The sequence below is a fragment of the Anolis carolinensis genome, chromosome 3 (assembly GCF_035594765.1).
Source record: "Anolis carolinensis isolate JA03-04 chromosome 3, rAnoCar3.1.pri, whole genome shotgun sequence".
Lineage (NCBI taxonomy): Eukaryota > Metazoa > Chordata > Lepidosauria > Squamata > Dactyloidae > Anolis > Anolis carolinensis.
The window spans coordinates 66,054,125-66,075,778 of NC_085843.1; the positions used below are offsets into that span (position 1 = coordinate 66,054,125).

The following is a 21,654-nucleotide window of genomic DNA, read 5'->3' on the forward strand; positions in this document are numbered from 1 at the left end:
GTTTGTTTACTATCTCTCAACAGCAAGATGTCAGTGAGTTCACGCATAAGTTATTAGACTGGTTAGAAGATGCCTTCCAAATAAAAGCTGAAGAGGAACAGTAAGTAACAGCCAGTAGTACATTCTGGGTTTCTGCAAGAGCTTGTTTGGGGTTGAAGAGGGCTTAATCTCACCATCCCCAGAGTGGTTTTGTTTCAGGAATTTAATATGCTGCTCATTTATAGCCATGAAATTATTTCAGTGAATCCAATAATATAGAATGATACTTTAAGGATTTGTGTTCTGATTTTTAGACTAACTTTTTAAGTAAGCAGATTACTCTTTTAACTACAGATATTTTTGATTTATATTCTTAAAACATTCATTGTCTCTTTAGAGATGGAGAGAAGCCAAAGAACCCGATGGTAGAATTGTTTTATGGGCGGTTTCTAGCAGTTGGAGTTCTTGAAGGTACTGCTCTTGAGTGGAAACATTTTTGTAACCACATTTCTTTCATCAGAATTTTAATGATGAACAAAAATAGTGCATACATGTTATTTCAAAAAGTTTGTTTAGATAAAATGTAAACTTGAACATCTGAGAAAAATGTTTGGCATCCTCCAGATAACTTCAAATGGAACAAGCCATTGCTTAACAGTATGTGTTAAACTGCAGGCTTAAAATTCCACTGACATTTGCAAAGTTGTCTGCAAACATTTCATAACAGATTATGGAAAGTACTCTTTATGATCTGTTTATCCACCATGGAGCCCGATTTCAGGATAAGATAGCTTACACATTGTCATAATGCCCTCAGATCTGCTAGTTCTATTTGATGTCAATGAGGAATTGCTCCTATTTATGGGGGTTTGATCCTATGTATAGTGGCAAGTTCTTGTTGGCATAGGGATACCAAGTTACCTTGTTTGTCTCCTAAGGACCAAGTAGCAACAGTAAGAACAGACCACGGAACAACAGACTGGTTCGAGATTGGGAAAGGAGTAGGGCAGGGCTGTATACTCTCACCCTACCTATTCAGCTTTTATGCAGAATATGTCATTTGATGTGCGGGACTTGATGAATCCAAGACTGGAGTTAAAATTACTGGGAGAAACATTAACGATCTTATATATGCAGATGGATGCCACTTTGATGGCTGAAAGCGAAGAGGAGTTGAGGAGCCTCATAACCAAGGTGAAAGAAAAAAGTGCAAAAGCAGGGTTGAAGTTAAACATAAAAAACAAGATTATGGCAACCAGACTGATGGATAATTGGCAAATAGAGAAAACGTGGAGGCAGTGACAGACTTTATATTTCTAGGTGCGAAGATTACTGCAGATGCAGGCTGCAGCCAGGAAATCAGAAGATGTTTACTTCTTGGGAGGAGAGCAATGACCAATATCGATAAAATAGTGAAGAGTAGAGGCATCACACTGGCAACAAAAGTTCACATAGTTAAAGCACTGGCATTCACTGTAGTAACCTATGGATGTAAGAGTTGGACTATAAGGAAGGCTGAGTGAAGGAAGATAGATGCTTTTGGAATGTGGTGTTGGAGAAAAATTCTGAGAGTGCCTTGGACCGCAAGAAGATCAAATCAGTCCATATTCCAGGAAATAATGCCTGACTGCTCACTGGAGGGAAGGATATTAGAGGCAAAGATGAAGTACTTTGGTCACCTAATGAGAAGACAGGAAAGCTTGGAGAAGATAATGATGTTGGGGAAAGTGAAAAGAAGAGAGGCTGACCAAGGGCAAGATGGATGGATGCCAACAGGGAGCTCTGGTGTGGACTGGTCCATGAGGTCACAAAGAGTCAGAAGTGACTGAACAAATAAATAACTAATTTGTTTGTTGTTGGGGGTTTGGGGCCAGGGGATTTTAGTACAGGTATACATATGTTGCTGCTGTACTAGGATGAATATGTGACCCAGTGGTTATTCTGGCTGAGCTCCCTTGAACCATAATTTCCTAGTCCAACTTTCAAAGCAGTATTCTATAAGCATATTTTAAGAGGAGGAAAAACATTATTTCCCTTTTCTAGAATCTCTCTTCTCACTAATTTCTAAGTTTATTCATGCTGCATATAGCACAATATAGCATGAAAGGAGAAGCTTGCTTTAGTGTAGTTTGGGGGAAAAAGAACTCCTCTCTTCCATCTAAAAGCCTCTTTTCTCACTGAGTGAACCAGAACTTCTCTTACTAAGAGGTGGAGAAATTCTGCAACATGTTATCATAGGTCCCGGCTGTCACATTGAGTTTTCCTTCTTTCACCAGTTATTTGGGCACTATTGGGTAGATTTTATGTAACCATCTTGTTGTAATCTAAAAAGGAATCAAATGAATGTCAGTTGTGCACCATATTTATTACTGTTTGATATCTGAGTGATTCACTCTAAAATGTTTATGTACATGGGCTGGCCTCCTGTATTACTGTAATGGATTCATAACTTACAGTCACAGATTTATAACCACTCCATATTCACTAATACCATGTATTCACAATTATGGTGCTATGGCTCTGATAGTGGCATCCAGACTTACTTCAACAGTGAGCCGCTGCACTAAGCAGTAGAGGTCTGTTTTGCTGATGATTAGAGTATGGCAGGATAATGTTTCCTGCCATCTCTTGGTGTAGATGCTGGCTGTTTAAGGTGAATTTGGGAGTTCAGATGGGATTAGAGTAACAGAATCATAGAGTTGGAAGAGACCACCAGTGCCATATAGTTCAGCCCCCTGCCATGCAAGAAAATACAAAGCACTCCCTACAGATGGGCATTCAACCTTTACTTAAAACCCCCCAGAGGAGGTATATATTTGTAACTGAGTGGATACATGATCTCTGCCGTAGTTTTATGCTATTTAAACTTACTATATATCTATTTACATTTCATCATTCAATTTGTTTTACTATTGTTTATATTGATTACATGTGTATGCTACCCCAAGATCTTCTGATATAGAGCAGGATAAGCCTATTTTGATGAATAAATCATGAATACATGTTTTACTATTGAAATCTTAACACATCCCTCTTTTGATAAGGGAAGAAATTTGAAAATGCAGAAATGTTTGGCCAGTACCCTCTTCAAGTGAATGGCTTCAAAGATTTGCATGAGTGCCTAGAAGCTGCCATGGTCGAAGGGGAAATTGAATCCTTACACTCAGAAAATTCTGGGAAGTCTGGCCAGGAGGTGAGTGATATGCTTAGGCTTCTGGAGACATTTGTAACCCTTCCCGTGATGCTGACTGGGTTTTAAATATGGATGACACAAATGCAAAATATTTTGGCAGCCTGTTTATTTACTCTGATAAGATGTGTCTTCTGTTTCAGCCCAAACTAAAAGTGCCACATATTGCATGTTAATTTGGATCAGTGGGATGCAGAATGCTTCCCCCCTTATTTCCTTTATTAAAGTTATATTTAAAAGAGACAACTTGCATAATTTTATGGGCTGTTTATTTATTGCCATGCTTCAAGCCGTGGTGAAATAGAATAATATTCCTTAGAAAACATTTGAAACAAGCATCAGACAAGGCTTATATCTGCCCCTAAAGCCACTTTTTTATTTTAATTTGATTCTTTAACAGATTAAACTGATTTTGAAAATGATATCAACATGTTTATTATATATATTGTGTTGAACCATTGATATTAGAAATGGTATTGTCATGCTCAATATGTTGACTCATTTGTTTTTGTGGACTACCTCATTTTAACCTGAGAAGTGGCCAGATGCAACCATCTTGATAGATCTCAGAAATGTGCTTCAGTTCATAGTTGTGTGGCATGTTTGCAATTGTTCAATAACCTTTTTCAGTAACCTCTTCATCTTTACAATTTTTTTCATGTCAAAAGCATTGCATAACAAACAAGTCCAAAAGTGATAAAATAAAGGAATCACAAACAGCTAAATAGTTTTAGACCAAAAGCGGGCAACAGTGACCGCATTGTCCGTAGCTTTAAACAACTCCTCCTCCGTACATGAGGCAGGGCATTGTGGGCAAGCATACATATGCGGAGTTGTTTGTTCAGCTCCACAGTCACACAAGGTGGAGAATTCCTCCAGGTAGTGCCACCTTGCCAAGTTGTCTTTTGATCTGCCCACTCCGCTTCTCAGTCTGTTCAGGGACGTCCATGTTGCCCATTCTTGGTTTGCCCCTGGAGGAAGACCCTCATGGGGGGCAATCCAGTTGGAATTTATTTATTTATTTATTTACAGTATTTATATTCCGCCCTTCTCACCCCGAAGGGGACTCAGGGCGGAATACAATGAACACATATATGGCAAACATTCAATGCCAACAGACAAACAACATACAGTATAGAGAGACACAGAGGCATTTAACATTTTTCCAGCTTCACGATTCCAGCCATAGGGGGAGCTGTTGCTTCACCGTCCACTAGTGGCTGTACTTCCTCATTCCTTTCCTCGTGTTTAGCTGGCAGTTTTATGGTGTTGTAAATTAGTTAAATTAGCCTCTCGCATAAAGCGTACCTAAATTTCCCTACTTGACAGATGCAACTGTCTTTCGGGGCTGCATAGGTCAACAGCAAGCCGGGCTATTTAATGGTCGGGGGCTTAACCTGACCTGGGCTTTGAACTCATGACCTCTCGGTCAGTAGTGATTTATTGCAGCTGGTTACTAGTCAGCAGCGCCACAGCCCGGAATTGCCTGGTTTAGCTGCCCAGAGGAACACTCTTGTTGTTGCTGGATGAACATCAAGAGGAGTGATAATGAATGGGTGATTAGAGATAGATATAAACTTTAAAGGGCTAAATATATCATTCCCAAGTAATGTACTTTATACACATTATATCTTTAACTAAGTAGGGAACATGCTCTTTATTGGCACACACAAAAATACCAAGTTGCCCAACTTTGAAGAGATTATAAGAGTGCAAAATATTACTGCTGTCAAGTAAGAACTTCTGCTTATCATGTCCATATGTATTATAAATAGGTCTCAACCAGGTTTTTTTTTAACATTCAGAGATTTGTACATACTCCTCTTTTACAGAGTGTAGCCATGGTCTTCTCTGAATATGAATGAATTCAGTGTGCTGTGAGTCTTAGTACCAGAACCTTACAATACAGATTTTTATCTTTTCAAATTGACAAGATTTTGAAGAAAGCTTTATTGCCTACTATGTATTCTGACAAAGAAACATCTCCTGCATCTGTAACTTCCAGAGCTCAATTTAATTTCATTCACGGCCATAAAACCATCACACTGAATGTTGAAATGGTACAAGCGCCTGTTAATAACTAAAGACCAATGTGTTTTGATGGTATCTTTCATACACACACATGTGCACATCATCTGTTTGTGCAAAACAAAATAAAACAACAGTTTGCTACTTGTGAAGATGTTGAAATTTCTTTCTGAATCAGTTTGTTTCTCGGTTTTTTCCCACAATTATTGGTTTTCTCTGTGGATAATACCTTTTTTCATTTTTGTTTGTTTGTTCTGATCTTCTCTAAGGTTCTAGGATCACATCTTTCCTAAAGTGTTTCTCAGTTCATACTCACTGCATCCAAAATTCAGCCTAGTGAGTTGGAATAAAGAGAACAGATCTATTCATTTTCTAGAAAAACAGACACTACAAAATTGAAATTACATGCATCTGACACATTTTGATTATTATATGCTAAGGTCAGTAATGTCAAGGACAGAACGCCACAAGATTCAAAGTAACAGAGTTTATTAGATTACAGAACTCAAAAAATGCCCGTAAAACACAAGGGCCAGGCAGTTTTTGCCTTTAGGAGCAAAAGGGGGCAAAAGTAAATGTTCAAAAGATAAACCGGATTAAACCGGAGTTTAATCCGGGTAAAAACAAACTGCTTGCGTCAGCCTGGGTATAAACGAAACGAAAGCCAAGGAACAAAAGATACAAAGAATGCAACTAATTGGCAGCAGATTCCTCTCTGCTGCCAACACTGTGCTTAGAGTAACTTGCGTCGCTCCCCCACACACACAGCAGACAGGATCTCCAACACGAGTAAATCAGCCAAGGATTGTAGCAGTTGAGTAGACCAGTTCCGTTCCGTAGATCAAAGCCAGAAGCAGACGTTTGTAGTTTTTCCAAGTCCAAGAAGGGGGGGAAGACAAGCCGTGGTCAGTTCAGTCCGAGTTCTCAAAGCAGGAGATGGCGTCCGTCAAGAAGACGACGGAGGGTCAAGCTAATAAGAGTAAGCACAGGTTTGCACAAACAAATGCCCACACAATCCCTCCCGCCGTCTGACCCTGGATTCCAATCAACTTACGTCACAGCACAGGAAAGCACACAAGTCTTCAGGGAAGCGTCCCACACACACACGGATCCCAAGCGTTTGCCCAGATTACCTTGCCCAACGCAATTTGCAATTGCTCTCAAGCCCCATTTTATGCCAGTTACAAATCTTCATCACTGTCAGCTGTCCTCCTTAACCCGGGCGTTTCCTCATCACTTTCCTCGTCAGAGCTGGAACACCTCTGACTACGCCCAACAGCATCTCCAGCTGTGGATCCCGTCCCATCCCTCCAGCTAAACCATGGGTCTAATCCTGAAGGTCCCCATTCATCTTCTGTCCCATCATGGCCAGTGGCACCCACTTCCTCCCTTACCCGAGTCCAATCCATCTCATCCTCCTCTGAGCTAACCAGCCCCTCCTCCATTCTCTCCGTAAACCCTTCGAAAGACTCCTCGTCAGATGGTGCTGCAAATATGTCTCGCAGTCTTTTTCTCTCTCGCTCCTCGAGAGTATCTGACTCTCGAGGAGTCTTACGCCCACGTCTGTCAGTAACAGAGCCATGAGGCTCAATCATAACACTATCCCCTCTCACAAAGGCCTCCTCCCCCGATGGCGGAGAAGTGGCAGTGATACCCTCCGCTATAGCACCACGACGACTAGAGGTATCAAGTTTCAACAGCGAACGATGAAAGACTGGATGGACCTTTAAACTAGACGGTAAACGCAAACGAAACGCAACAGAAGAAATCTTTTTAACGATAGGAAAGGGACCCAAATACCGAGGCGCAAACTTTCCCCCAGCCTGTTTAATATGTTTGGAAGATAACCACACCAAATCCCCTTCTTCCAACTCCTCCCCTGCCTGCCTGTGGCGGTCAGCCTGAGTCTTCTGCGTTGCCTTAGCTTCCAACAGTAAGCGACGGGCAACATCATGCAATGCAGCCATTTCCGAAGAGCGGTACACAGGGTCCGAAGAGACCACATTGGTCGACGGCGCCACACCTCCCCGTGGGTGAAAACCATAAGTTAGCTCAAATGGCGTATGCTGACTAGACGTGTGCACCGCATTGTTGTAAGCAAATTCCGCCACCGGTAACCACTTTACCCAAGCCGTGGGTTGATCTAAACAAAAACAACGCAGATACTGCTCTAAGAGCCCATTAACCCGTTCCGACTGTCCATCCGTTTGCGGATGGAAAGCTGAAGACACGTTTAACTTAGTCCCCAAACACTCATGGAAGTGTTTCCAAAAGCGTGACACAAATTGCGGAGCCCTATCTGAAATAATCACCTCGGGTGCTCCGTGCAAACGATAGATGTGCTTTGTAAATAGTAAGGCCAACGTAGGGGCCGCCGGAATGGTTGAACAAGGAATAAAATGAGCCAGTTTACTAAATAAATCCACCACCACCCAAATACAAGTATAACCCCCAGACTTAGGCAAATCTGAAATAAAATCCATGGAAATGATTTGCCATGGCCTCTCCGGAACTGGTAAAGACGATAACAACCCTCTAGGGCGCCCAACAGGCGTCTTACTCTGCTGACAAACGGCGCAGCTGTCACAAAAGCGCAGAATGTCTTGCCGCATCTTTGGCCACCAGTAGCTCCTGGTGATAAGCTGTACGGTCTTGAACCTGCCAAAGTGCCCAGCCATGGGTTCGTCATGGTGGGCTCTAATCACCTCCAACCTGAGGGTCCCTACTGGTACGTAAACCTGCCCCCTACGCACCAATACCCCGTCTTGATCCTGGAGATGCGGCAGTATGGTACGGTTACCTGCAGAGAGCAGCATCAGTTGCTCCTGAGTCCACACATCATCCTTCTGAGCCTCAAGGATCTGGTCATGTAACCCAAGCTCATTATCTACAACACACAGAGAGGCAGTAGGCAAGATGGTCTGACATACTACCTGCTCATTGGTCTTAAATTCCGGCTTGCGGGATAAAGCATCGGCCCGCAAGTTTGCCTTCCCCTCCACGAACTGCACCTTGAAGTTAAACCTGGAGAAAAACAAAGCCCAGCGGATTTGACGCTGGTTTAACTTCTTTGCTGTTTGCAAGTGCTCTAAGTTCTTGTGATCAGATCTGACCACGATCTGGTGCCGTGCCCCTTCAAGCCAGTGCCGCCACACCTCAAACGCCACCTTAATCGCCAACAACTCCTTCTCCCATATGGTATAGTTCTGCTCGAAGGGTGTTAGTTGCCGCGAGTAAAATCCACAGGGACGCAAGGTCCCTGAGGAATCCTTCTGAGACAATACAGCCCCCAACGCGTAGCTAGAAGCGTCCGCTTCTACCACGAACGGTCTGTCAACATCAGGATGGGTTAGTATGTTGTCCGATTGAAAACTAGACTTTAGTTGTAGAAACGCCTCGTGAGCTTCCCGCCCCCACACAAATGGCTGTTTCTTGCGCAGAAGCTGCGTCAAAGGTACCGTGAGCTTTGCAAAATTCGGAATAAACTCCCGGTAGTAATTAGCGAAACCCAAGAACCTTTGTACATCCTTCTTAGTCTTCAGCTCCTGCCATGAGTTGACGGCGTCAACCTTATGTGGGTCCATTTTAAGTTCCCTACCTGACACTACATGACCTAGGAACTCCACTTCAGGCACATGAAAGACGCACTTGGAAGCCTTGGCGAAAAGCCCATTAGCCCGCAGTCGGTGCAGAACCTGCTTGACATGTTGACGATGTTCTTTCTCGTCCTTAGAAAAAATCAAGATATCATCCAAATAAATCACTAAAAATTGATCAATTAGGTCCCTGAACACATCGTTCATGAACCTCTGGAATACCGCAGGAGCATTACAAAGCCCAAAAGGCATGACTCGGAACTCGTGGCATCCGAAACACGTGTTAAATGCCGTCTTCCATTCATCCCCTTCCCGTATACGGATTAAGTTATAGGCCCCCCGCAGGTCAAGCTTGGTAAAGACCTTAGCCCCTTGCACCCTTGATAACAGTTCCGAGATTAAAGGGAGCGGGTACCTATCCCGAATGGTGTATTTGTTTAGGATCCGATAGTCACAGACCAGCCTAAGTTCCCCAGTCTTTTTGGCTACAAAGAATACTGGTGCCGCAGTTGGAGAACTAGATGGGCGAATAAACCCCTTGGCTAAATTTTCATCTAGAAACTCCCGCAAAGCTTGCCTTTCCGGTACAGTCAAGGCATACAGCCTCCCTGCTGGCAGTTTCGCACCTTCTGCCAACTTGATGGCGCAATCATATGGCCTGTGCGGTGGTAATTTGTCCGCTTCTCTTTTACAAAATACATCAGAGAACTCCCCATACTCAGCAGGCACTCCCTCCATATCAGAATGAGTAACATTTAGAGTGCAACAATCCTGCCTCTTTAAGATCACTTTACGTGTTGCCCAATCTACTTGTGGGTTTACTACAGCTAGCCAATCCATCCCCAGGATCACATCATATCTAGGCAAGCTCGTAATATCCCACACAAACGTTCCCGTTACTCCCTGCACCTCCCACGTTACTGCTGAGGTTTCATGGTTAACCACCCCAGTCTCCAGCAGTCTCCCATCTGCTCCTTCCACCCACACGTCGCATGCCTTGCGCACTCTAGGAATGCCATGCTTCTTAGCAAACTCAATATCTACATAGGAGACCGTAGCCCCTGAGTCCAGCAGTGCCAAAGTAGAAACAAGTTCCCTTCCCCCAACAGATAATGTAATGGGTACGAAAACATGCTTCCTCCCCTCAGTTGACTGCTTGAGGAGCCCTAGTGCGTTGGACTCACGTCGCACTAGGGCTGGCCTTTTCCCGAAAACTGGGAAGGTTTCACATTACAATTTTTGGCAAAATGCCCAGCATTCCCACAGTACAAACACAAGCCCAGCTGCCTCCTACGGCTCTTTTCCTCTGTAGACAGCTTTTTAAAGACCCCAAGCTCCATGGGCTCTTCCCCCATCACCACAGGTGCCCTGGTTACATGCATGGGTGGCGCACACATTGCTTTTGAGTGTTTACGAGCCTCGAACCTTGCGTCTAAACGCAGCACCTTAGCTACTAAGGCGTCCCAGCTTTCAGCCGGCTCCAAGCGTGCTAATTCATCCTGGAGCATATCACTTAACCCGGCAGTAAATAAAAGCATGAATGCATTTTCCCCCCAATCCAGCTGGTGGCGATACAGGTTAAACTTATTTAAGTAATCCAAAACAGTCCCCTTTCCCTGTTTCAACCGATACAGAGCCCACCCAGCGTTCTCCGTGCGGAGAGGATCCCCAAAAGTATCAGTTAACAACTTTTTGAAATTATTCAAATTGTCCTTGACTGGGTCATTTCCCAAAATTAAATTAGTGGCCCATTGTCCTGCGGGACCGGTCAACAAACTCAAAATAAAGGCCACCTTGCTAGTGTCTGTAGGAAAAGCATGAGCACTGAGCTGAGAAAAATAAAGCTCCACTTGTGCCAAAAAGGTTGGCAACTTGCACCTGGTTCCGTCAAAGCGTTCAGGAGTCAAAACATGTCCTTTCACAGCCTGAGCTGTTTGGCTAACGGTAAAAGCCGTTTGCAATTGGTCTACTTTGGCCCGTAACTCATCCATCGTCTTCCTGACGGGTTTATTGCTGCAATAAACTTTTTATGGGCGTTGGGCAATCTGTCAAGGACAGAACGCCACAAGATTCAAAGTAACAGAGTTTATTAGATTACAGAACTCAAAAAATGCCCGTAAAACACAAGGGCCAGGCAGTTTTTGCCTTTAGGAGCAAAAGGGGGCAAAAGTAAATGTTCAAAAGATAAACCGGATTAAACCGGAGTTTAATCCGGGTAAAAACAAACTGCTTGCGTCAGCCTGGGTATAAACGAAACGAAAGCCAAGGAACAAAAGATACAAAGAATGCAACTAATTGGCAGCAGATTCCTCTCTGCTGCCAACACTGTGCTTAGAGTAACTTGCGTCGCTCCCCCACACACACAGCAGACAGGATCTCCAACACGAGTAAATCAGCCAAGGATTGTAGCAGTTGAGTAGACCAGTTCCGTTCCGTAGATCAAAGCCAGAAGCAGACGTTTGTAGTTTTTCCAAGTCCAAGAAGGGGGGGAAGACAAGCCGTGGTCAGTTCAGTCCGAGTTCTCAAAGCAGGAGATGGCGTCCGTCAAGAAGACGACGGAGGGTCAAGCTAATAAGAGTAAGCACAGGTTTGCACAAACAAATGCCCACACAATCCCTCCCGCCGTCTGACCCTGGATTCCAATCAACTTACGTCACAGCACAGGAAAGCACACAAGTCTTCAGGGAAGCGTCCCACACACACACGGATCCCAAGCGTTTGCCCAGATTACCTTGCCCAACGCAATTTGCAATTGCTCTCAAGCCCCATTTTATGCCAGTTACAAATCTTCATCACTGTCAGCTGTCCTCCTTAACCCGGGCGTTTCCTCATCACTTTCCTCGTCAGAGCTGGAACACCTCTGACTACGCCCAACAGCATCTCCAGCTGTGGATCCCGTCCCATCCCTCCAGCTAAACCATGGGTCTAATCCTGAAGGTCCCCATTCATCTTCTGTCCCATCATGGCCAGTGGCACCCACTTCCTCCCTTACCCGAGTCCAATCCATCTCATCCTCCTCTGAGCTAACCAGCCCCTCCTCCATTCTCTCCGTAAACCCTTCGAAAGACTCCTCGTCAGATGGTGCTGCAAATATGTCTCGCAGTCTTTTTCTCTCTCGCTCCTCGAGAGTATCTGACTCTCGAGGAGTCTTACGCCCACGTCTGTCAGTAACAGAGCCATGAGGCTCAATCATAACAAGTAATTTGGATTAAATATGTAATTAAAACAGACAGAAAAAGTGTGAAATTCCCTTCCCTCTCAAAAAAAAATAATATATGGAAATATCAAGCTGTTTTAACATTTCACTCTATCTATGAACAAAAAGTCAGTATGCATTACATTAAGTTCACAAAATTATCCACAGTAGTGAATAAATGAAGGAAATCATTAATTGTGAAGTGGAAATTCATTGCTGTGAAACTCAGTTACCACAAAAAATGAGATGTCATTTGATTTTACAACAACAGATTGGTTTTAATGAAATAGGAATGTGAATATAATTGCAGTGACACTATTGCTGTACTTATAAAATGACATGTGAAACAAATACTGACCTTGAAGCCACACAGTTGGAGGTATAAGGGTTAGAAGATAATTTTCATGTAAGAAATTGTGTGTGTTTTCAAATCTACATCTATCCATATATGTTGAGCAATATTAATTTCCAAATATGTTGAGTTTTTAGCTTTTGTTGACAAACTTTTTATAATATATATGATTTAGTTTTTGAAAACAAATACAACTTTATACAAATGTACATCTGTAAAAATGATGTGCTATGGAAAAATATTGTGATAATATTCTCCCAAACATGTTTTTTGTTCAGATGAGTTGAATGGGTATGTTTTTAAAAAGAGGATGTATCTAAAATGCGGTTATCTAAAATGCAGTTTTGTTTTTTGCAGCACTGGTTTACTGAACTTCCTCCTGTCTTAACCTTCGAACTCTCAAGATTTGAATTCAACCAGGCTTTGGGGAGGCCAGAAAAAATACACAACAAATTAGAATTCCCTCAGATTTTATACCTGGACAGGTACAAGTATATTGCATGATTCTTTGTGTGTACTATATAACCTACACTGTAATATGCAGAAAACACTAACCAATCTATCAACAACAAAAAAATAAAGTGGTTGTGTTGCTAAATCTAAAAGAAGTCCCCAAGTAAAAGGATTTGTGTTCCTAAAATGTAATAAATGGGTTTTGGTGCATTGAGGGCTAAATCCAATTGCTAGTCCCAGATTGTTTATTTATTTACTATATTTATACACTGCCCTTCTTACCCCGAAGGGGGCTCAGAGCAACTTACAAAATACAAAAGAAAAAAAAAATGGATTTTTATTTTAAAAAATATCACCCTGCAGTTGATTCAGTAGGTTGGAACTAGTAATTGGGTTTATCTCTATTTAGTGGCTTCCCAAAGTTAAGGTATTATTCTTTTTCCGAAATTCAACAAAGTTCTAAACTCTAAGCTTTTCTGGAACACAATAATTGGACCAACAGGAATGGAATGTGTTAATTAGACCAGTTATAAACTTACTTATAAAGTTTTTTAAAAAAACACCAAATAAATTAATAAAACGGAAAGCCCAGACTCCTCACCGAACAGCCTTTTCACTATTTTGAAAATGATACATACCAGTAGTTGTGGTATGTGAGAAAAAGATCCTCTCCCATAATTAGGTGGAAATGTGTTGTCTGAATGAAACATTGTTGTCTATCAATTTTGGATCCATAGTACTATTTTGTAACAAGCTGTTGGCTCTTTATGACAGTAATTCATATTTTTAACTTAAAATAATCAATAGCTCACGTAGATATATTGACATTGATCTTTGTTTATCCTCTCTTTATAACCTTATATGCTTTTAAAATTTTTGTATACTGTTTTATGTGTATTATTGCTTAATATTAATCATTTTAACTGTTTAACGTTTTATTGTTATTGTTGGTTTTTACCAGCATGGCATTTTTGCCTGAGTCTTTTTGGGTGAGAAAAGTGGGGTAGAAATAAAGTCAATAAATAAATTATAAATAAATTATAAATTAAAATTTAGACAGATCATCAGGACATTGTCAGATTACCTAAATCCAATCTGTTTTTTTAGTAAAACAAATTTAATCAATTTAGTTTACATGAGTAGAAGATCAAAATATTACTGGACTATATTTGTCATTTGTCCTAGTTAGAAATTAGGGTTTGTACTTTTGGATTTAACTTGTTATTGGTAAAAGACATCATTCGTTTACTGCTTTTTCCTTTAACAGATATATGCACAAAAACAGAGAAATAACTCGAATAAAGCGGGATGAAATCAAAAGACTAAAAGAATACCTCACAGTATTACAGCAGAGATTAGAACGGTAATACAGTATAGATCATTAATCTGATATATATAAGTAATGTGGAATTTTTAGATGTACAAGTTGTCTCTATATAACTTTTCTTGAAAGTTTATTTCCTATTGTTTTATTCTAGTTTTTAAATCCATTAGCAATGCAAAAAAAAGTAAAATTTCATTTCAGTAATTTTTTGTCGCTCTGAGAGTAAAACTGGAATATCCAGTGTCAGTTCAGCACAGAAGTACTTAAGTTAACTAGCAGCACATTTCAAGTGGGATGTAAACCTGTTTTTGTACTTTTTATAAGTTATATTTAGTACAATGTTATCTTTCTCTGTTGGATGTTATTTGTGGTTCCTGAAAATTAGGCAAAGTCAAATGCAACCAATGTTTGAGGTTGTTAGAACCGTCCAGGACTGTATGAGAGCTGCAATTTCAAGCACTTACTAGGTGAAAAATCACCAATCTGCCTTGTGTTCTCTACCACAAACATATTGCCACTGTAGTTCATGAGACAGATTTTTCTTTTCTGGAACAATAATTTCAGAAACAGTTTATGAAATGTAAGAATGTGTTTGGAAGGTGTTTCACGTGTAACAATATTATTTGTTTCTTTTTACAGGTATTTAAGCTATGGTTCTGGTCCTAAACGGTTCCCTTTGGTAGATGTCTTACAGTATGCACTGGAATTCGCATCAAGTAAGCCAGTGTGTAAGTCTCCTATTGAGGATCTTAATACTAGTGCTCTTCCTAGTGGTGCTTTGTCAACACAGACAATGCCAAGGTAAAAATTCCTCATGTCTGCATTTTGATTATGATTTGCTTAAATATAGGAAATTGGTAACTTACTAAATAGTCTCATGCATTTGTATGGAATTTCTGTTTGTCCCATTCATATGGCATCGTTTTCGTTTCTGTCCATCACTTCCGAAAACGGGCGCCTATACAAATGAGCTTTTCCACCCAAGGTCTGAAAAAAATGAAGATTTTTTTACTTTGGGCGGCAAAGCGTCAGGACCTATAGGCCCTGCCAGCCAGGGCCTACATTTGAGCGGGCTTGGTGCTCGACTGTAGGCCCTGCAAGCCGGGCCTACAAGCGTCAAACGCTCGGCTGTAGGTCCTGCCTGCTGGGACTACGAGCATTGAGCGTTTGGCACTCAACTGTAGACTCTGCGAGCTGGGCTTAGGAGCAACCGGCGCTCAGCAGTAGGCCCTGCCAGCCAAAGCCTACAGCCGGCATGCTGATAAAATTGTTACAATTCCTCCCTTTTTTCGGTTTGCTGTTCTTTTTATTCTGGAGGGGGTTGTACCATTCCATGCCATCCAAATGGATGGAATGATACGAAAACACAAAAGAAACAGATGAAATGGTAGCCGGGCCCAACTCTATTACTAAATGACCAAGTGGGATGTTTTTGTGGTTTGCCCAGCTATCAGTAACTCCCTTTCCTTAGCAGTAATGATCTGAGGGCCTAATTAATTCAGCTCCTACTCTGTTTACATAGAAAATTCAAGGCAATACAATAGCCCTGTGAACTGATACATATGGGCTGACACACATAAATATTTCTATATATAAAATACTAGCTGTGCCTGGCCACGCGTTGCTGTGGCGTTGTCTGGTGGTGTTGGCGAGAACTTGTTGAGGTAGTGGTAGTATTGAATGTCTGTTGTATGGTTGTCTTTATGTTTAGTATGCATTTGGTTGTTTGTGTACTGTGAAAGTGGTGAGGGTAGAGGAGGTCTATGTCCCTGTGTAGTATTGTATAGTATTTATACGTTGTCCATGTGTTGTGAATGCTTGGATTGTGTCCTGCTGCATAGTAGAAAGGGTTGGGCTGGATGGCCCTTAGGGGTCTCTCCAAACTCTTGGATTCTATGCTATTATTATTATTATTATTATCTTCATCATCATTATTATGTAGAGGCTGGGTGGCCATCTGTCAGGAGTGCTTGGATTGTGTCCTCCTGCGTGGTAGAAGGAAGTTGATCTGGATGATCCTTAGCGGTCACTCCAAACCTTAGGATTGTATGATGTTGTTATTATTATTATTAGTATTAGTATTAGTAATGAGAGGCTGGGTGGCCATCTGTTGGGAGTGCTTGGATTGTGTCCTGCATGGCAGAATTGGGTTGGACTGGATGGCCTTTAGGGTTGTCTCCTAACTGTCTGATGCTATGATTCGATGTGTATTATTATTGTGCAGATATTGGATGGCCATCTGTCAGGAGTGGCTGGATTGTGTCCTCCTGCATGATATAAGGAAGTTGATCTGGATGATCCTTAGGGGTATCTGCTAACCTTAGGATTGTATGATATTCTTATTCTTATTCTTCTTATTATTATTATTGAGAGGCTGGCTGGCCATCTGTTGGGAGTGCTTGGATTGTATCGTCCAATGACAGAGTTGGGTTGGACTGGATGGCCTTTAGGGGTCTCTCCTAACTGTCTGATTGTATGAATCAATTTGTATTATTACTGTGCAGATCTTGGATGGCCATCTGTCAGGAGTGCTTGGTTTGTGTCGTCCTGCATGGTGGAAGGAAGTTGAACTGGATGATCCTTAGGGGTGTCTCCTAACCTTATGATTGTATGATGTTCTTCTTCTTATTATTATTATTAGTATTACAGTAGAGTCTCACTTATCCAACATAAATGGGCCGGCGGAATATTGGATAAGTGACTATGTTGGATAATAAGGAGAGATTAAGAAAAAGCCTATTAAACATCAAAATAGGTTATGATTTTACATATTAAGCACCAAAACATCATGTTATAGAACAAATTTGACAGAAAAAGTAGTGCATTACACATTAATGCTATGTAGTAATTACTGTATTTACGAATTTACCACCAAAATATCATGATATATTGAAAACATTGACTATAAAAATGCGTTGGATAATCCAGAACGTTGGATAAGTGAGACTCTACTGTATTATTATTGAGAGGCTGGGTGGCCATCTGTTGGGCGTGCTTTGATTGTGTCCTCCCTAGCAGAATTGGGTTGGACTGGATTACCACAATAATTATTTTATACTACAGTAGAATCTCACTTATCCAACATTCGCTTATATAGTGTTCTGGATTATCCAACGCAGTCTGCCTTCTAGTAGTCAATGTTTTTGTAGTCAATGTTTTAAATTCATTGTGATATTTTGGTGCTAAATTTGTAAATACAGTAATTACAACATAGCATTACTGAGCATTGAACTACTTTTTCTGTCAAATTTGTTGTATAAAATGATGTTTGGTGCTTAATTTGTATAATCATTATCTAATTTGATGTTTAATAGGCTTTTCCTGAATCTCTTCTTATTATCCAACATTCTGCTGGCCTATTTATGTTGGATAAGTGAGACTCTACTGTATATTTATAATCTTATATTATCTGCTTAGAACTGGATTATATGAGGCCCCTTCTACATAGCTGTATAAAATGCACACTGAAGTGAATTATTTGGCAGTGTGGACTCAAGATAATCCAGTTCAAAGCAGATAATATAAGATTATAAATGGGTAATATAGCTGTGTGGAAGGGCCTTGAGTCTACACTGCCATATAATCCAGTGAAAATCAAATAATCTGTATTTTATAGGCAGTGGGGAAGAGGCCTGAGGCCTAACTGTGCCTGTCCCCTGGGCTGAGTAGGTTTCTAGGAGACCAAGTGGGCAGAGTTCTAACTGGCAGCAATTGGATAAAAAACAATTATTCCTTTCCCTCTAATTAGGACTTTATTTTTCTTTTCTTTTTGTTGTATGAACGTAGAGGCATGGATGAGGGGTTGTGTTGCCAAGTTTAGTGTTTCTGGGATGTGTAGTTTTGTTGTTTTGTCCTAGGCCGAATTTTTTTTATCCTTTTATATATATAGATAAATAGTATACAATAGAACTAAGCTTTCACCATTTCCAAAAATATAGCTCACTACACCCCCATCACATTTCAGATATGTTGAATTGTTCTTCAAGAAAAGTTTCTGTTGTACAAATGTCTTTCAGATATTCTTCATGTTACTTTCTGTCCAAAAGAGTTACTATCAGCAATTTATTACGGTCTATGACCAGAATATATAGAAATGGGCACAGGTGCCCGAAAAGGGGAATCGCAGTTTCCATAAAAGTCAGATAAAAGAACAAGTTAAAAACATGTTATAATAAAAACAAATAAAAAGCAGACTATTAGCAGGGTAAGCTAATAGTAAATATCGATCCACTAAGTGAGTTACTACTGAATACTCTAGAAAAATATTTCATTAAGGAAACATGAGGGATTTGCATAATACATAGTACATAGGAACTTACATACTACTTTGAAATGCTAAAGTTCCAGAAGGCCTCAGAGATGTAAGAAGTATCTTACATCCATTTCCCATCCATTTCATTTGATCTGCAGTTGACACTAAATTGACCATTAAATTTTAAGAGTAAAAACTAAATTGAAATGGGGGAGACTTGAACACCATATAGCAATTCATGTCTCATTGTGGCTGAAAAGTACCGGCCTATGGCATGTCAGATGACTGACACATACCATATTTACTTGAGTCTAATGCTCACCTTTTTTGGCTAAATTACAGTGGCAAAATTGAGGTGCACGTTAGATTTGATGATGTGTCAGAGTTGCACACATAAACCCACCTGTGCAAAGGCCAAAGGAACCCAAAACCTTGGAGACTGGACATGGAGGTGGGAGGATGCGAAGAGGTTGTTTTCAGTGGTGGTGGTGGCAGCCTCAGGGCTCTGTGGCACCAGGAGAATGATCAGGAGCACTTGGCTGGGGACCCAGTCAGTCCTGCTGGTTAGCCATGGATCCTGCCTCCCAGGTGGCCCTCAGGGTCTCTCGCTCACCTACCCCCTAGGTTCAGTCCCAGGCGATTCCCAACTGGTCTCATTCACAAGCCCATAAAACCACCCCCATCCTCCACAATTTGTTTTCTAGGCCTTGTTAATGAAGCCAGTTGAGACTTGTGCGCAGCCTTGGCCTGATGGATGGCATGGCTTCCCAAGTGGCCTCACTCATGCTGCCTGCCTCCCTGGCGCACTATTCCTGTGCAGTTGAGCACAATTCATCAAAGGGAAAATCCATATTTTATAACGTGCATCTTCAAGATTGAGGTGCACGTTACATTTGATGGCACATTATACTTGTGTAAATAAGAATATTTGCTGGATCCTACCCACCCACTCCCTACTTCTACCATGGACTGTCTGGATGCATTTAATCATGCCTGTCAAGAGGGGATTGAAGAAGTTTTGTAGTCTCAAGGTTGAAGAATATTCCTTATTTTTATTAATGTGGAATGTGTTTTGAAATTATACATTGAGTTGGTCTGTTTATACTGAACGTTGCACTATTTTAATAAATGTAGCACAACAGAACAACAGGGGCCTTCTACGGAAATGCAAAGCACATCACCTGCACAACGATCAGTAATACACAAGCCCTTCACGCAGTCTCGGATTCCTCCAGACCTGCCAATGCATCCAGCTCCAAGACACATAACAGAAGAAGAGCTCTCAGTGCTGGAGGGCTGTTTGCATCGTTGGAGAACAGAAGTAGAAAATGACACGAGAGGTATCATTTGGGAAGTTGGGCTATGGATTCACAGATATATTTATTGCTAGCACACATAATTTTTAATCTAAACATCAGGGTAGGAATCCTAGAATAAAGTAAGGAAAGCCTCAGAGAAATCTTTCTGTTTTTTTAAGAGTTATTTATATGGTGTTAAAAGCACCACAGCCTTGTTCTACAGGGCACAGATGAAACTAACAGGCATAACCTTTAGCCTTATGCTGAACTTGTAAAGCCCAGACTGTAATTTATATTTTTTTAAAAAAATATTTTGTACTGGCTGTAATAGCATCTATAATAAAGAAATTTCTTGTGCGGTACAGGCAGTTTGAAAATATAACAGAAATGTGTCCTATCTGCACAAGTCAAAGTGGACCAAAATGGGCTACTATGTCCAGCTCTTCAATGCATTTAGACTAAAGGTTGTGTAATCTGTCACTACTGGCTATGCTTGTCAGAACTGATGATAAAAAAAATTGGAAGGCGATATTTGCCAATCTCTGGAGTACGCAAATCACTGTATAAACATGAAGTAATTATATAAACATCCAAATGTTACTATTGTTTATATAGCTGTGAGATAATACCAACAGAAAATGTTAATTCTGTGTGCATCTGAGTTGTCTGAAAGTGCTAGAGATTTTACAAAAGAGAGAAAGCCTTGGAAACAGAAAAATAGCTATCCTGCACAAGAAGACATAATATACCTAAAGGAATTGCATGGAGAAACTAGTGAAAATTATATTGCCAGTTAGAGAATGTGCTAAAAATGGTACTTGAATTAATTGAAAGTATTTTAAAATGCGGGATAAAAAATAACCCCTGTTAATTCAATACCTAAACTAACCAGTGATCATTGTGTTTATGTTTTGTGAAAAAAATCTCTTTATTTTTCTCTCACATTAGACTTGCAAGAAAGCATAGCAAGAATACAGCGTACAATTGAACTAATGTATTCTGACAAATCAATGGTGCAGGTTAGTATAATTTCTATAAGAAATATAATTTAAGTGTTTTTACAGTGAATTAGTCGAGATTCATATAGACAGTATAACCTATGTTTTTTAAGTGAGATTAATCAAGATTCTTAGAAATCTGCCAACCACTATGCAGTGCCAGATTCTTAATATAAATTTTATTAACTTTTTAGACCTAGATATGAACACCTCTACACAAGCATTCCCCTTACTAGATACTATAGTTCATTTATTTCCCTCAGAAGGAGCCAGACTTGATATTCCCAAACTAAGTTTTTATGTATTTGTTAAATATTTATGCTATTCAACTCTTCTACCAAATGGTGCAAACTAGGTCTGGCTTCAAGATACACTGTTGCATGTATTGGCTACCTTATAATGGTCCTGTTGGTGAAAATGTGTTGAACTTGTACCGTATCATGCAGTACGTATTTCATTTTTACGAAATTATTATCAACGTTGTTGTTGTTGTTGTTGTTGTTGTTATTGATAATGTTATAATCTCATTCCTTTCAAAGACTGTCATTCCTGTAATTTAATTAAAATTTTCTCTTACATTTGGCTATTTTGGACATGTTGCGTATAATAAAAAGAATCTATATCCCATAAAATAACAACAAAACCTACTTACTACTATTTCTATTATTCAATTATATCCTTCCTTTTTCAATTTCTCAATTTCTCCCCAAAACACGGCACAGTTCATAAAGCATACAGTGACATGATAGTAGTATAGTTGTGGCTCAAGTTCACTTAAAAACATATCTTCTTATCACATATCTACTTTGCCATTTGCACCTGCAAATGAGGAAACTTCACAGTTATGGTTGTCTGAATCGTTTGCTCCAGTCTTAAACCAACCTAATTTAGAATTAATTCTAAGTAGACCTTATGTAAGATAAGGTTGTAAATATAGAAGTGTCAAATATGCCTATAAATTTGTAATGGGCCCTGAGTGACACTGGAA

At 40.4% G+C, this 21,654-nt stretch overlaps 1 protein-coding gene across 6 annotated transcripts in view; it reads left to right on the forward strand.

The window, feature by feature from the left end:
• usp25 (ubiquitin specific peptidase 25) overlaps positions 1–21,654 on the forward strand; it is an 88,716-nt gene that overhangs the window by 41,144 nt on the left and 25,918 nt on the right. For all 6 annotated transcript variants that reach the window (XM_062974996.1, XM_062974997.1, XM_062974998.1 and 3 more), the window contains exons 8-15: positions 24–100; positions 377–450; positions 3,024–3,172; positions 12,699–12,826; positions 14,062–14,157; positions 14,758–14,919; positions 19,505–19,710; positions 20,617–20,687. In XM_062974996.1, coding sequence (XP_062831066.1) covers positions 24–100; positions 377–450; positions 3,024–3,172; positions 12,699–12,826; positions 14,062–14,157; positions 14,758–14,919; positions 19,505–19,710; positions 20,617–20,687 — 963 coding nt within the window. The remainder of the gene's footprint in view (positions 1–23; positions 101–376; positions 451–3,023; positions 3,173–12,698; positions 12,827–14,061; positions 14,158–14,757; positions 14,920–19,504; positions 19,711–20,616; positions 20,688–21,654) is intronic.